Here is a 17,162-nt window from a genome sequence, read left to right as displayed (position 1 = left end):
TTCACTTGCACTTTTATTGCATGCAATGGTTAACTAATTGGATTCCAAAGGGCGAATAGTTTTTTAGGGCTTGGCTTTTTATCATTGTTAACAATAACTGTCAAAACTACAATGATTCAATATCCATACTTATTCTCATTTGGGATAAGGGAGTATGTGTGTCACAGAAGCTATGTGTTTCTTCTATATTTAGACCGGAGGATACCATATTACTAAGTGGGTGGGTACACTGGATGTATAAAATTATACCACATTGTCACTTCATTCAATGGATAGTTTCTAATGAATAAATTGGCAAAAATATCCTTTTGAGCTTTGTGGAAGCCTCTTTGACTCAAGCTGTAATGCTTCATGCCAGGAAAACACCAATTTATACCCCATAAAACCGTCTGAAGGAATATTAAATTATTTCTATTACCAGTGTGTAATAACGGCATATAAAAAAACTACCTTCATTTGCAGTCAACTTCTATTAACCTGCCAAGACGTCAGCTGTTAAGTTTTTGAACATTTGCTTTAAATTCCATATAGACAATGCACAGAGATGTTGTATGCAGTACAAATTGTCTTTATTGAAGTCTTCATATTGTTTTTTAAATAGTACAAGACACAAGGGGAGCACAGTAGGATCAGAACAAATTGCAGTCTACTGTGAAATAAACAAAATTAGTAATTTAAAAAATAATGTAGGGAGACAAGCATCATGGGTACAGGCTTGTCTTCTGTTGGCATACATTTTTGTATGTTGTTAAAGAATAATTTAGGCTTATTATTGTCTTGCTGGTTACACGACAGGTACAACAACAGTCTTTCCAAACGTGTTCTTGGACAGCATATCCTGGTTGACTATACAGTCATTTAGTTGAAGTTGGCAATGAATGGAAAAGGAATATCAACATCCATCTGTCTGTCACTTACTCTCACAAAAGGCTCAACATTTTTGCTTTTCTCCTTAAGGAGCTCAATGACATTGTTGTGGAAAGCATTCAGGTATTTGACCAAGGAGTCAATCCAGGACTGGATGTCAGCATGAAGCTGCTCAAGAGACATATCAGCAAACATTGCCTGGAGCTTGTCTCTCACAACATTTATGTACGCCACAACAATTCTGCGAGCATCTCTAACCTGATTGCCAATATCATTCAGGACACGGGAGTTCATGGCGTCAGTGTATACATCATTTACCCAAGTGGAGAGCTTCTCTACATTCTGAGATTTTAGGGTCTGGAGAAGTTTCTCACTTTTGTCAATGGTAAAATGCATGAATTCAGACAACTTCTCAATGATGTCTTCCAGCTGGATATCTCCCAGTTTCTTCACAATGACAATCACTTGGCCCTGGATTTTCTTCAGTGCTACCAACAAATCATCTAGAATTTCTTGTCCGCTGACAATGTAGCTAGAGCCAGGGAGAGTGAATTTAATGGCTTTGAAATGATCAAGCATTGCTTCAAACTTGGAAGCAAAGAACTCTGGAATCTTCTGGATAGCCTCCTCAGATACATCGGCAACAAAGGCACTAAATTTCTGGTACACTTCAAGTCCAGACAGCTTCTCTTCATATCCGGGGATCTGGAACTTGGTCTCTCTCAGGAATTTAATAGCAGCATCAAGAAGAATTTCAATGTTCTTTTGGTACTCTTTGAGGATCATAATGGTGTTGTCTGTGACTCTTGTGGTAATTTCAGGAAGGTTTAATGTTGCCAAGTTGTCAGCAGCCCTCTTGAACATGATTTGACCCTGCTCTGTCGCCTGTTCAAAGGAACCCTCAAGAGTTTCAGCAAGTTTACTCATTCCCATGTATGTCACGACAATGGGAGTAGACACCATTTTCTTGACTGCAGGAACCATCTTCTTCGTTCTCAGCATCATCACGTAGGGCATCTCCATATTCCAGGTTGTCTGAAGGCTCAGCTTATCAAAGTTCACCACAGACATCTTCACAGCCAAGATATCAACATCTTTTGTGGGCTCAGACTGTGGAAAAGTAAAAAAAGGAACAATATATAAATAAGTAAATAATCATAGCAGCATTGATATGGACATCATCAGCTTAATTGAAATCACAAACATCACTAATATAGTAAGCAAATAAATTAAGTATAGACTCTGTCTCTTACCGGGTATCGACCATAGAGTCTTCCTTTCACTTGGGCTGGGCGATTAGTCTGCACCTGAAGTCCAAGGAGTCCCACAGATGGAGAGGAAACAGAAAGAATGAGGCCTTCCTGTGGATTTCCAAATATCTCCTGGTTGATTTCCATCATCAGGACAGGCAGATTGACCTTTGCTGAATTGGTGATGGAAGTATCCACAATGCCGTTACTGATGCTGATGGTGCTGTCATGGCTTCCCTCTACCATCATATGTTTTACAGACAGGACAGAGGCCATTTTCATTCCATTGACTCTGTTCATGGTGGTGGTGCCCTCAATCTTACCGGTCAGAACCTCAAACTCAGAGGATGAGGAAGCATCAAGTCTGATGATGATGTCACCCTGGTTGATGATACTAGCGTCAGTTTTGAGTGTGATCATAGCTGTTTTCATGGAGAACTCGTAGGTCAGATCACCCATGACAGGGATCATGATGCTCTTCTGCATTTTGGGCAGAGTGATTTTTGGAAAAGTCAGCTTCCTAAGGGCAGATGGAACATGCAGAGCAGGCATTGTGATGAGACTGAAGTCAGGCAGGGGGATGGTGAAGGAAGACACTTCAACATTCATCACTGGAACTTTGTATGCAGGCACAGTAACGGTTTTGGGCATCTCAATGCTGTATTTTTCATACTCTGCCTTTGCTTTGTCATAAGATGTAGTGAGGATGGCAACAGCCTTATCCTTGCCAACAAGCATGTTCTTGTGCACAATCCTGACATTTGTATTTATGACATTAATGATTGGTTCCATATCAATGTCAATGGTGATCATATCAGGGTTCTTCATGTACTTCAGCTTGGCATCCATGTCAAAGGTCTGCTGAGTGGTGGTTAGGAACTTGCTCAGGCGAGCATCTTCCCACAGAGAGTAGCCTTCCAGTTTTGGTATTGTCACACCAAAGAATGGCACAGTCATTTCAGGAATGGTGATAGGCTCTTTCAGCACATCAAGATTGGCTTCTCCATTAATCTGGGCAAAGATGTGAATTTCCCTCTCACCATTATCCATGGTGAAGTAATGGGAGTATTTGTACTGGTTGAATCTAGCCAGACCAGTCCAGCTAGCTTGCTGTACCTCAGAGTTCAGGGTAAGAGCAATGTCATTCTGGAGATCCACCTTTCCAGACAGCTTGAATGGAAGGGCAGCCTTGGCGTTTCCCTTGTTCTTGGCATCAAACATAAACTCATTTGGTGTGACCAAAGCAAGGACTGAGTTTGAGAGTGTTCCCTCAACTTGTCCAACCAGCTCTGCATTATGAGAGGCAGTGAAATCAATCTTCAGGTCTTCAACCTTAGCCTGGACTTTGAGCTCTGCAACGCTGTTCCTCATGAAGGGTGTTTTTGTCTCAGCCTTGGCATCAATAATAACATGGCTGAAAATGCAGATTTCAGCATCAACAGTTTGATTCATTTTGAAGTGGCTGCAGCTTGTGGCTCCAGAGAAAGTCACTTTGACAGTGTGGAGATCCATGACAACCTCCATGTCACTCTTGTGAGTTGCCTCGTCCGAGTAGTCCTGAATTGCATATTTTCCGTTGCCCAGATTATTGATGGTCAGACGAGCAGTGCCATCTTCAAACAGGACAACAGCCTTTTGGTTGATGGATGCTTCACTGAAGATGTCGAAGGATGGCATGTTGACTTCATGTTTATAGGCAGTCTCTGCAGTGGCAGAAACTCCATTTTCCATGGCAAAGAATGCATCATTGACAAGCTCTGCTTCGTAGATCTCAGTTGTGGCCTTGGCAGTAGTTTTAGCAGAAGCCTGAGCTGACAGTCCATAGAAAGTCATTGTACCCTGGTGGTCAAGTGTAAAAGCTGTGTGCACAGCCTTGATGTTCTCAGAGACAGACAGACGACTCATCTTGGGCACAGCAAAATGAGCGCTGGCATCCAGAGTGTAGGCAAGGGCGTCAAAAGTAGATGTGGCCTGTGAGTTGAGGTTCATTGTGAACTCTGGTGTGACTGGTGCAGTTGTGGTGTTCTGCAGCTCAGCTGTCGTCCTGAGGCTGTAGTCAGGTGAGATAACTCTGAACTCTCCATAGAGTTTTCCAAAACAGGGAATCTTGCTCATTTCTGCGACCTTCTCTTTCAACTCCATGGTGAATGTGTCATAATCAAATGATTTGATTTTCTGTACCATTCTAATGAAATAGACACTCATGTCATCAATCAGTTGCTTGAAGTCAAAGCCATACAGTTGATTCACAAACTCTTTCACAGGTACCATGATTCTGTTCAGCAGAGGCTGGATGTCAATTGACTTGAGAGCAGCAAATGCAGACTGAATCTTTTCCCTGACCTGGTACTGCTTCATAATTTTAACAGCCTCATCCATGATAGTCTCAATAATCTTTTCAACCTCATAGTTGGACAGGATTTCTTCTATTTTGGCATAAATTGCATTGATCTTGTTGGCAATGTTGTGTTTCTTAATCCATGCCATGACAGTGTCCTTGACTGATTTCAGCACATTAATGATTTCCTCAGAGGGGAACTTGGCTATAAGGTTGGTGAAGTGATTTTCCATTGAGCTGATAAAGTTTTTCAGGTCTTGGACAAACAGCTTGAAGTCAAATGTATCAATGACCTCTTTCAGTTCTGATACTTTCTCATGAACCTTGGCACTGATTTCATAGTTGGTATCAATATTCTTCAGCATCTCAATGCTGTGGTCCATCAGCCTCATGATGGTAGTCTTCACCTCTTCAATGACTGCAGGGAGATGCTCAGTGAATGGGATCTGGATGAAGTGGCTGTCACTGTTCTTGTCATATTTGACAAATCCAGAGATGGAGTAGTCGTGGTTCTCACTGGCTTTGTTGAAGAGGGTGGTGGAGACAGCTCCCTTGAGTTCCATTCCCATTCTCTCTGCATTGTTGTAGGCAGTCATTTCCTGATCAAGAGCGTGGTTGTTTAGTTTGGATTCCATCTTCATTGTGACACTCTGCTCTTCAAGACTCATCAGACTGTTGAACTTGTTGTCCATATTGGTCTTGATGGAGGCTCCATTTTCCAGTTCATGAGTGGTTGAGGCTCTGTACTCAAATGACTGCATGAAAACCATTGGCTCTGCCTTCAGAAGGAATTTGCTGTACAGTTCACCACTCTGTTGTCCATACAGATACATTGCACCATTTGAGTTGAAAATGGCATCAATGGTCAGAGTGAAGGGTTCAGCAACAGTCTTGACAGTGCTGTCCAGACGAAGAGATGGTGAGTTGAAGTTAGCAACATTGTTGAACTTCATGCTGAGACCAGCAACCTCGATGTCAGTGGTATGTGTCATGTGAGATCCCAGGAGTTTACCATTGGTGTTACACTTCGCAGAGAGGATCATGTCAACAAATTTGATTTCATAGGTGTGCTTGAGCTCTTCCTCTGACAAGACTCCTGTCATTGTCCCAGTCAGCTCCATGTTGTAGGGCTCTGCCTTGAACTGGGCTTCATTCACAAAGTTGACAGCCATGATCTTCAGGTCATTTTTCACAATGACTGAGGCAGTGAAAAGTTCCATGTCAAGTGTGATGTCATGCTTGTATGAGTTCTTATTATTAAGGACATTGTCAGTCTTGGAGCGGAGGGCAAGGGATCTGAGAGTAAGCATTAGGGAGTGTGTGCTATCAGTCTTCATCTCGTTAAGAGATCCAACCAGGTTGTTGGAGAAAGTCAAGCCATCTTCATTCACTCTGAGGTTCACCCTATTCCTGGTGCTGGCATCAAAGAGGTTGCCCTTGAACATGCTGTTGAGATAGACCTCTGAGCTTCTAATCTTCCCCTCAACATTGAGCTCAGCTGTGTTCTCCTTAATGGCTCCCTTAGTGGTGATAGACATAGTGGCACCAGTGGTGTCAACTCCACCATGGAAAACATTCTCAAAGGTCATTGGGCTGCTCTGTGCAGTTGTGGTACAGCTGCTGGTCAGGCCGTTCATGTTCAGGGTCAGGGTTGCCTTGTGAGAGGCACGGCTTGCAAAGATGTTAATGGAGGCATCAGCATTGATCTCCATGCCAGAGGGGTTCATGGACCCAGAGAGCAAAGAGTAAGCACGATTCTCTGTATCATCAGCCTGATTCTCTATCCTGATGCTGGTCTGTGCTGTAGAGGCAGTGATGTCTACCTGACTACGAAGCATCCTCTCATCAGCCTTGGTCACAGAGTCAGAATGGATTGTAAGCTCTGCGTCTTTGTAGCCAATGCTAAATTTGGTGGTGTGCTTGATAGGGTCATTGTTCATGTTGGTGTTAGACTCAATCAGAAGTTGCTCATTTGCATATGTTGCCTTGGCCTTGTTCACAACCCTCAGGATTGCAGAGTTCACCCTCAGTGTGGACTCGATTCTTGCTTCTTTCTTCATGGGCTCAACAGTAAAAGACTGGGAATAGGTGGTGCTGGCAGGCATGGATCCAACAGACAGACTTGCGTCCATGTTGGCATCTCCAGTGAGCATGTCTGAGGCTAGGGAGCACTGGGAGGTGATATCCAGAGATGACTGCAGACCCAGAGGGCTGAAGGCCTGGATCTTGTAGCTTCCAGTTGACAATAGTTTGTCTGAGATAGCAATGGTTTCCAAAACACCAAAGCTTGTGTCCATGAGCTTGTGCTTCAGGGAACCATCAATGGTGAACTTCAGAGTTTCCTCTGGTGTGTCACTAATCTCTGCAGCTCCTTTAAAACAAGGCAGGTAAGGGAAATCAGTAAAATATGAATAATTTTATTTACATTCTGTTAAAGAACAAATTCATGACAAATAAAGCTACTAAGAAAGATCAAGTTACCCTCAGATGTGAAAGAGAGAAGCTCCATGGGACTGTCAGCCACGACTTTGAACTTGGCCAGGTAGCTAGGAGACTCTGTGCTGTTGCCAGCAGAGGCCATTCCCTCCCAGTTGTAATAGTTGCTGTTGACCTTAGCAGACACTTCCACCATACCCATGAGTGGCACGGTGAGATCATATTCAGAGGGGATGGTGAAGGTGGGCACCTGGATCTCCCTGGGGGTAAGCTCCAGGCCCATCTGAGGCATAGACATGTGTGGGGTGGTGAGCATGGGAGGTATCCTCAGCTCCTCAGATGACTTGCCTCCAAGAGGCAGAGGGATACTGATGGTCATACGGTCCTTGCTGAACTGGTATCTGAATGTGCTTTCACTGGTGAAAGGATGAAAATAGAGCATTTGTTAGATCCATAGATATTAAATTGTAAAGTAACCCTCAATGTGCAATAAAAAAAAAGTGAGAGCTGTGCTTATTTTATGATTTCATAGAAATGCAGCTGTGTATTTTTCATGATATCTGTACATGGAAAAGGGTACTCCCTTTTCCATTCCTAGTTTAAGAAGCAGAACAACTTGTTGATTGTGAGCTTTACTTACAGGTTCATGAACAGGTTGTCAGGCATGGAGGGCATTGCCACCTCTGCCATACTGTTCCTCAGAGTGTGAACATAGGGAACATCAGTTGTGATCTTGTCCATCCAGATATTGCTGGCCTGTTTCAAAAAACATCAAATGTTTCATGGTTTTGTCTAGAAATTACGTAAGTGGTCTAGAAGAGTTGATGTTTTGTTGAAGAATTTAGGGGTCTGCTAAAATGCTTATAATGATGATATTTGTTCACCTCAAGAGCCTTGGTGAAGATGTGACGCAGTTTCATGTCAGTGTTGACCACCCTCTGGTCCATGACATCCTCTGCAAATTGACTGAGCCAGGCCTGGAAGGCTTCAGTGTAAGGCACGAGGATCTTGGTATCAGAATTCATGTTGGACATCAGCTGAATCTCAGCCTGTTCCTCACCTGAAATACAAAACATACAATTTTACCTGTCAACATTCATGAAACGGCATGTGGACAAATCCCTGCAAACATTAGTCTCTGAATTCCATAAAAAGAAATGTTGCACTGGCGTACCATATTTGAAGATGACTGCCTGAATGGAGGAGGTCTCTGGGAGCTTGACATCACTCTTGATCTCCATGGTGAGTCCCTCAGCATTGCTCATGGTAGCCGTGACGGAAGCATCAGTCTTGAGTGAGGGGACTACCAGCTGAACCTGCAGCATGCCATCAGTCATGGCCTGAAGCCTGTGATGAGCAAAACCATGATGTAGTCAAACACTTTGTTCATTTCAAAAAGTCTGCATAAAGCCTATTTTATGTAGACAAGGGAAGTGTTACATTGTTTTATATTAGTCATACAATTTATTAACTTGACAGTGTTTGAACAAAGGTTTCATAGAGGCAACAGACTAGGTTTACTCACTTGGCACGGCCGATCAGAGACAGTTGAGGGATGTTCTTGTTGGAGATCTCGAGGGTAATAGATTTGCCTTTGGCACTGCTGTCGGTGATGCCCACCCTGATTCCGGCCTCCACATCAAAGTCAGGGATCTGAATTTGGGTGGTGAAGACATTCCTGTTCCTGTAGTATTTCATGGTGGCTGTGGCCTCAGTTGACTCAGCACCTAAAACCACAGAGTGAGAAGAAGTATGACTTAAAAGCTTATGTATTTAACCATACAAAATTAACAAGAAGGATATAACTTGCAGAAATGGCTTAGTGGATATATTTTTTTTTTCCAAAGATGATGCTCTTACCCTCAGCTCTTAAGGTCATCTTCAGAGAATCAACCTTCTGGCGGCCGTCCTTGCCCTCGCTGAGGAGCTTGTAGGCGATGGTGGCAGTATACTCAGTGACCCCTTTAGTGGGCAGGATGTCTACAGCAAACCTAGGGTATAAAGAACAAAGTTGAAAGACTTTGATGACTTTTTCACCTTGTTAGCTAATTCTCCTATCCGAATGTATACCTATTTAACCATAAATGCCAAAAAAGTTAACAGCCAATAATACGGTCACAGATTTTTGAACAATACCCCTCCTCCCAACATATAAAACTAGCAACTTCATAACTTTCAAAGTGAAAGTAGCAACATGGCATGGCGGTGCATTTTGGGGTGTTTCCCAACCCCGTTTCCTTTTCTTTAGACATCATGGTTGTGGTCCCGATGTTTGTTGTGACTCAACCCGCCCACTTTTGAACTGTCCCTCCCTGTGTTATGTCCCGCCCCAACATCCTGTTTCAACTGGAAACATTTCAAATTACAGCAGCAAGACACCATTAAAATGCCATTTCCTTGTCATTTTAAGAATGGTAGTCATGTCATCAATAATAGTACATTGACCAAATATACACATGCAGTCTATAACTTACATAGCCTCTCCATTGAGGGGGAAGTAAGGAGCAGCAGTGTTATCGCCAGCACTAGCGGAGCGTGTTTTGGTGCAGTACTTGACTCCAGGGAAGAGAGGGCTGCAGCTCGAAGAACCATGATTCTCTGGGATCACGGCAGCATGGCCACCGCCCACAATCAGCACTTTATTGCTATTTCAAAGAGAGAACAGCAAAATCAGTTTTCAATATATTTCAGTATTTAAAATCTCATTTGTGAATGCAATATGGCGCCTGTAACAGTCGCAAATATGCCTACTATGCTTTTGGAACATTATTTGGTTGCAGTAACAGATTAAGTCACTGGGTGGCGCTCCTTGTGTTTCTGAGACTGAGTTACAGCAACAGGTTGAGTACTACTCCCAGTCTGTCTCCCGACGAGTAGCTTGTCTCTTCAGTAATGGTTTGGTACGTGTTAAACTATATCAATCTACATGTATGTTGAGAGATTATAGTGCTGTAGAGACCAGGCATTGTATGGTTGACAAGTATAGGTGAATAAAGTGGTACATGGGTGAAATCCCAATACTGACGTCGTCTGGCTCTGTCATGCTATCTTGGAGCAACCTAAAGCTAATGTAAGCTAAGACACGACCAAGCACGTTACACGCCCCTGTTGAAACACTGTCACCCCATTAATGGCTTTTTTAACAGTGATTTATTGGATTGAAGAAATTATTTTCTTTCTGAAATATATTGGCTGAGCTATTAAAAAATAAGCCTGACTTACAAACAGGTTAACAAAGTAAAAGAAAATCTAAGCCAAACCTTTGCCATCTACAAGTCAAGCTCTTTAACAAAAAAAGTAAACATTCAAAATTTAGCAGGTCAAATAATGTACATATCAATTCCCTATATTATATATAATATATATCCATGCAGTTTATGCTCTGCTGCTGTTATTTAGTACCTGACTCTGAAGAGCTTGGTAGTGCCCTGTGGGGCGGGGATGGATAGCTGGACCTGGTCCTGGTCCATGGTGACCTTGGCATTGAGAGCGCTCTCGTGGTACATGTTGGTGTGCATCTCAACAGTGGAGACGACAAATTCAGGGACATGGACTCCCATCTGAGTCACAAACTCAACTCCCACAGAGGGCATGAAGGACACCTCCTTCTGTAAAGAAATAAATAGATCAAATGAAACAAAATAGGTTGCAGAGTCATGACAATCATTTAGAAAATATGCAACACAAAACTATTACTACTACTGATAATAATACATTATAATGGTGTTTTGAAAAAAAATCAACACACTTTAAAGATGTAAACCATAAAAACAGCAACAACATAATCATTCAAAACATCACAATCATAATTTTTCGGATTGTTGGATATTTACCATGTTTGGTGTCATGCGAATGCCTCCCTTTGCACCAGGAGCAAAGATGCCAGACAGAGCAAACTTCAGAGGGAAGCCAGATGCTGTTGGCAAGGTAAATTTGTTGTCCATGAAGATGTAATGGGCGAAGATCTCATTGTCAGTGCTGGACATCAGTTTCATCATGGCCTAATGAAAAGAATGAATGCCATGGTTAAATTGAATGTTCTCTCACTCTGGGAAAGAAAAGGATTTATAATTTGCTGGGCAGGTGTTATGTGGAGTGGGTGAAGTGAGCGAAGGGCAGTACCTGGGTAGGAATAATCATCAGCAAAATCTCTGCATACATTTTTGCGTTGTCAATGATGAACTTCAGATCGCTGGGCTTGATGTAGCCAAGCTCAGCTCCCATGATCCTAAGGTAGGCCATGGCCTCTGGGGACTCCTGACTCTGTAGATCCTTTGCCAGCTTATTGAAGTTGCGAACAATTTCCCTCACAAGGTTTTCAGGCACCTTAGGAAAGAGTTCATTTGAGTTCAGTGGTGGTGGTATCAGCACAAATTGATAAAATTACACAAACATAGAGTGTGTAACAGAAAAAAAATAGGTGAATTAATAAGTACAATACACAAGTTATACCTTCTGTCCTTCTGTTCTCAGGGGAGCAGTCCATTTCTCCAGAACTTCATTGATCTTGGTTGGCATCTTATCTCCGGCCCAGTACAGAGCCTTGGACACAGTGTCTGGGAAGAACCCATTCTTTCCAAACAGAGCCTCGATGGTTGGCTCAAAGCCCTTTCCTTCCATACCAACCTACAGGCCAATAAAACAATTAGATTCAGGAATAGTGTGGGTTTACTGTGATACAATCTGGGCCTGGGCCAAATAGTGTTTGCAAAAGCTATTTATGTTTAGTTTTGTGCTACTTCAGTGGCAGATGGGAGTGTTTTGCCAAATAGGATAAAACAATATGTGCCAGAAAGTTTACACAATAACAGGAAAGCACCTCAAGTCAATAAGTATACTTTTATTATCCAAATGTTCTAGAGGTGGAAAACCCCACTCATCTGGTACCCCAAGCCAACACTTAAATATTATTTGTAACTACTATTTGACCCAGCACAGTTCTGATGGAATCATAGCAATAATAACCAATTACTATAACAAATGTTGTTTTACATACCTCCCACATATCCATGTTGTAGCCAAAGGCTTTCAGGGTGGTTTCCAGCAAGACCTCTCTGGGCAGTTGGCTGGTGGGGTCAAAGACGATGTTGCCCTGAACGTTGGCCTGCATGCTTTCATGTGCCATTCCCAGCTTGTAGTTGCGGGACATTGTGGTATAGTCAGTGTGAGTGGCGACGTCAGTGTTCTGCAGGACATCCATTATCTTCTTACCCAGCCTGAGGAGGAAAATGAAAATTAGAAGCTAAATCCAAATAGTCGGGTTGTTAAATCAGCAATGTTGGTTCGATGAAATGAGGCACCATACAAAGCAAGCAAGAAGAAGTTTCTATTTGTCTTTAGGCACTCTCAATGTAAAGGCGCTCCATTCTTACTTCTGGGTCTCTGCATCTGTGGAAGAGATGATGTTGTGGATGTGGGAGGTCACAAAGGCCTTGACCTGCATGTTCTGCTCCTGTTTAAGCAACTTCTTCACTATCTCAATGTCACTGGCCTCGGGATTCCTCATCAGTATCAGGTAGGCTGCCAGGCGCTTCTGCACGGCACCCTTGTTGTACTGACTGACCCTCTGGAGGTTAGAGCGAACCTGGAGAGGAAAACAAAAAGGAACTGTCATTGTATGCTGGGATGACGGAGGTTGTGTAAAAACCTGATCTGTAAAATCAGTACATGTAAGTGACTTATTTGTACTGCGTTTCTGTTGAGGGGCAACTGCAAGTTATCTACCTCATCAGTTACAGTCATGCGTCTGAAGGCCTGGATGGCAGCCAGCTGGACAGACAGTGTGGTGGTAGGCTGTCTCATGCACTTCAACAGGGTGGACTTTACAGCAGGATCTGCAGCCTCCATTGCATCTCCCATGTTACCAACAACCTGCAATTTTGGATGGAATAGAACATGAAGTCAGAGAAAACAGAGAACTAGTAATAGCCATAAAATGTGATATTATAATGGATGCATCAGAGCTGATTTGACAACTGGTCACCCACCCTCAGGGCCAGGAAGGTCAGCTCCTTCTCCCCAGCGCAGTCTGCGCCCAGAATGGAAGCCATGAACTCAGACACAGCGGTGATCTCAGGGGTCACTCTGCCCTCAGCCTGGTATAGCCTAGCAACCAAGGTAGACACTTGTGATTAGAAAATGTACAACAGAATCCAGCATTCACTGTCACAGAAATGAGTAAGACTTTCTTGAAAGCTGAGCTCATAATTTCACTTACTTCCTGACCACGTTGCTCAGGGCATACATGATGGGTTTGCTCTGCTTGTACTGAGCCATTGCCAGCATGTCCTTGACCAAGAGGCGGGAGGGGTTAGGCAGCAGTGCCAGGGCGTAGATGGCGGCATCAACCTCAAGGGCGGCGGTGTCGAAGGTCCTGAGGATGCTCAGCATGGCGCTGCTGCATTCCGGGGTGCCGCACTGAGCCAGAGCTTGCGAGGTCAGGGCGCTGGACATGTCCATCATCTCAAGGGCAGCGGGTCTCAGGATGTCAGCCTTCAGGCCGCGGAGCTCGGACACCAGCTTCTGGAAGAGGCTGGCACGCTCCTGGCCCTGAGTGGTCTGTGCCAGGGTGCTCAGCTCACTCATTGTGGCAATGGCAGCGTCCTTGGTCTGGATGGGGGACTTGTCGTCAGCAGCCTCCATGGGCAAGAACTTGAGGTTGGCCTCATCTTTAGAGAATCACAACAAAGAACCAGTAAGACAACGCAGGCTATTTTGACACATTTGACATACTGAGCACATTTTCATATATTACAATATACTCTAAAACGTAAACACTCACTGTTGTCAAAGACTCTGTCGTTGATCTTGCTGCTCTCCCTAAAGGTCACAGTCTGCTTCACCAGAGTAGAAATTCCATACTCATTCCTGTTTTCAATGACAGAAGAAGAGAAAATGTCAGCACATGACTAATATTAGGCAAGAATTACACTTAATAATTTTATTTTCAATACAGAATATCCTCATTTGTCAAAACTGCTTGCAAATATAGGAGAATGTAATGTTCAAAATCCTGAAATGAAGTGTGTAAAGATTTGGATGAATGAGGTGCTCCTTTATTATTGTATTGCTGCTTTGTCCTGTCCAAACTTACTGGCGAGATAAAGGCAGGAAGATGTGTTTCTCTGTGCAGGTTCCGGTGGTCATGTGCTTCCTCTGGTTGTCAAACCTGTAGTTGCAGGTCTGGGTGCTGCTGATCATCTTGGACAGAGGGTAGTGCTGATGGCAGGGAGACAACATCCATGTTTTGTTAGATTACAAAGAACTTTTACCATTCATATATATCAATTGACGACAGTGGTTAAGTAGTAAAATAGCAGTAAAATAGCAAAGTCGTAAAAGCATTTTGACCTTTACGCTTTCGGTTTCCAGTTCCCCAAACCACAGAGAATGTCGTCCTCAGCATATCGAAAAAAGTTGCTCAGAAGTGGAAGTCAGCTCTTACCATGCCAGAGATGAGGGCCAGGGGGCTGGTGTGTTCCCTCTGGGCGCTGAAGCTGTCACATTTGGAAAGATCCCGGGTAACAGTCACATCAGTGGCGATGTCCTCCCTGGAGTTGACAGTGAAGTCAGTGGCACAGACTCCGTGCACGGTGGCCTGAAAATGGTGAGAGGTATCGATAGTGAGAGATAGGAAAAAATACATTCTTAAACATCAGACCTTTGTTAAATTGTGGTTTGGTTTGCCCTACTTCAGTGCCAGATGGATGGGGTCTGTCACATAGGACTAGAAAAGTTAGAAATTGTAGGAGAGTATTTGAATTTTTACTAAACTTGACAACTACTGTTGTTCTGATGCAGTAAACATCTGATACAGTAAACACCACCCGCCTGCTTCTTAAATAGGTTAAAACAAACGCTAAAACTTGCAACAACATATCTGTTAAACGTGCTTTCTGTCAAATAAAAATCAACATGAATCAGATTACTTATCGAGCTAGAGAGTTTACCCCCGTTATGAGAGCAGGTGATGCCATTACCAAGATAAACTTATCTAGGACTTTGACCTGCAACTGAGGATTGGCATTCTGAGAACATGATGTTACAGGGTGGTAGTTATCACCTGCGATCGGGGCAGCTTATCTATTCATTGCACAACTTGTTTATCTTTGTATGTTTTTGCACCACAAACAGAATCAAGCTCTCCTCGGTGACTGAATTGATTGATAGCTGCTGTACATGTTGACAACACATCAATAAGGAAATGAACTACCAGTGGAGCAGTTCTTACCATTTCATTATTCCTGTCCTCTTCCATTACAGGCACAATAAGGGCAGAGACGATTCCTCTCTTGATGTTCAGGATGTTGGTAGGTTCGTCCTCCTCAGGGAAGAGTTTGACGCCGGTCTGTCCTTCAACCACGATCTTCAAGGGGTTCCTGTTGGGGAGGACAGATCATTTACAACCTGCCATTAAGCTTGTCCTCTCCTCTTGTACCATCAGTTGTTCTGTGGTTTGTTGCCCTATCTGTTTCTATGAAATGTGTCCTAGTTTTGCCTCCTTGTTGTGAGTTTATTTTATTTTATTTAATTTTGAATTCCAACACCTTGCCCCCTCAACAGATTTTTTTGCCTTTTGCAAGATCATGATCTAAAGTGGAATTTGTTTCTCTTAATGTCTGGCTAAATAAATATATATATATATGTACTGTATAAAAACATTTTAGTGACTTTAAACTTTTCTGATCCTGTAGGCCTCAATTTTAGGTCTAACTAATACAAAAGATTACTGAATCTTAGTTGGGAGAATGACAAAAATGACCTACTTTGCCATAGCAACTTTGAAAGCCTGAGCCCCGGCAGCAGGACGAGACGCGAGGTTCCCCTCTGAATCCACATCATAGATCTCAGTCAGAGAGCACTCTGTGGTGCGGAGGATGAAGCTACAGGTCTGGGGCACATCGATTTCAACCTGTACAACAGAGGAAAAGGAGTTTTCTTAGAACTGCCCTTGTTCTGTTCAGGGTCAGGACACTTGTGTTGGCAGTAGCACTCGGGGCTGTGAGACGTACCCTGCAGGAGACTTTGGGACCACTCTTGAGATCGGAAGCTCCGTTCACTCCGTTAAAGGTCTCAGCTTCATAGTCGTACACAAACCGCCTGAAGTTCTTGAACCGTTTGGCCACTAAAAAAAGAGTTTGAAATATCAGTTAGAGTGTTGTAACATTTGATCAGTAAGTGTTTGACACTGTACAATCTTTCTTCACGGCTATAAGAAACCACACACTCTATATAGCTTTAAATACAGGGAATGGATTGCGATGACTAAGGGAGCATAATGGCCGACTGGTGAGCTCATCAGTAAGGGTGCAAAGGGCGGTTTCGAGTTCCTAATGAAGTTCTGAGTAAGTAAATTGGGCAATGGATTTTACTGTTAGTTTGAAAAAAAAAATCAATCTTTTCAATCACTTGTCCAATGCATAATCTTATATTCATATTCATTATTCTTTTGTTGTGATTTCAGTTTCTCAAGCTAAATCACGCCTAAATGCTATAAAGAGTAATTATACAGATCACAATGTTTACAATAAAGCTGTAGCTTACAAAAACACATTGGGGATTGTTCCTCAGCACTCCCCACATCTTGCTCTGTAAAGGATGGGAAAAGCAGAATGCCACATATTTGAAAAAGCCACAACCTCATCTAAATGTCTTTGCTAAGAGCATCATTCAAATACATATTATATGAAATACAATCATAGTTATTAACATGAATAATTCAACCATGACTAACTGTGTATCTCTGTGCTCAGATAAGGTGTTGTGAGTTTTGCTCATCAGTAATATGATACTAGCAATAATATAACTGAGAACTGTCTAAGTACTGTTCTATGGACAGAAACATATTTTGTTTAGTTAGTTGGTGTTTGTCAACAACTGTAGATCTTCATTCCAAAACAGGAGATCCCACATATTAGAAATATGACAAATAATATGACAGCTACAATGACTAATGATAAAGCTCACTATTTAATATTATTCTAATTATTAGTCTGTTACATACAAAATAGCATCATTTTAGATGTAATCATCTGTCTTTTAAATTCTGAACAATAAATATCAGGTAACATTCTTTTCCCCAAACAGATTTATCATTTCAGAAAGAAACTCTTAGATGATTACACTATATAACTTCTATTAGGTAATATTAAATAAACAGCTTGTCTCTATCAGTACTTACGGGCTAACGTGTAGGTGCCCAGCAGCAGCAGAAGGCAGAGCTTGGTACTCCCCATGGTGGGTTTGGAGAAGCTCTGGAAGCCTTTAGGATA

General features: G+C 42.7%; 1 protein-coding gene across 1 annotated transcript; it reads right to left on the bottom strand.

Annotated features, from left to right (window-relative positions):
- Positions 1-858: 858 nt before the first annotated feature.
- On the bottom strand, positions 859-17,126 carry LOC139662095 (apolipoprotein B-100-like). Its single transcript, XM_071540688.1, has 26 exons — positions 17,072-17,126; positions 16,435-16,479; positions 15,903-16,015; positions 15,657-15,802; positions 15,122-15,269; positions 14,336-14,488; positions 13,985-14,109; positions 13,673-13,758; positions 13,109-13,559; positions 12,879-12,996; positions 12,616-12,762; positions 12,264-12,475; positions 11,888-12,107; positions 11,344-11,517; positions 11,014-11,217; positions 10,725-10,892; positions 10,294-10,499; positions 9,366-9,536; positions 8,752-8,882; positions 8,417-8,618; positions 8,066-8,238; positions 7,776-7,951; positions 7,532-7,647; positions 6,937-7,307; positions 2,121-6,826; positions 859-1,977 (listed from the first exon to the last, which is right to left on the bottom strand). Exons 1-26 carry the CDS (start codon positions 17,124-17,126, stop codon positions 859-861), a joined length of 9,936 nt encoding a protein of 3,311 aa, XP_071396789.1.
- Between the last annotated feature and the right edge of the window lie 36 nt (positions 17,127-17,162).

Source organism: Centroberyx affinis, unplaced genomic scaffold (assembly GCF_046629955.1).
Source record: "Centroberyx affinis isolate AG114_WGS23_722 - 3 ecotype Tasmania unplaced genomic scaffold, CSIRO-AGI_Caff_v1 ptg003709l_1, whole genome shotgun sequence".
In the NCBI taxonomy this organism is placed as follows: Eukaryota; Metazoa; Chordata; class Actinopteri; order Beryciformes; family Berycidae; genus Centroberyx; species Centroberyx affinis.
Note: the sequence above shows the minus strand (reverse complement) of the source record. Positions and strands in the feature narration are given on the sequence as shown.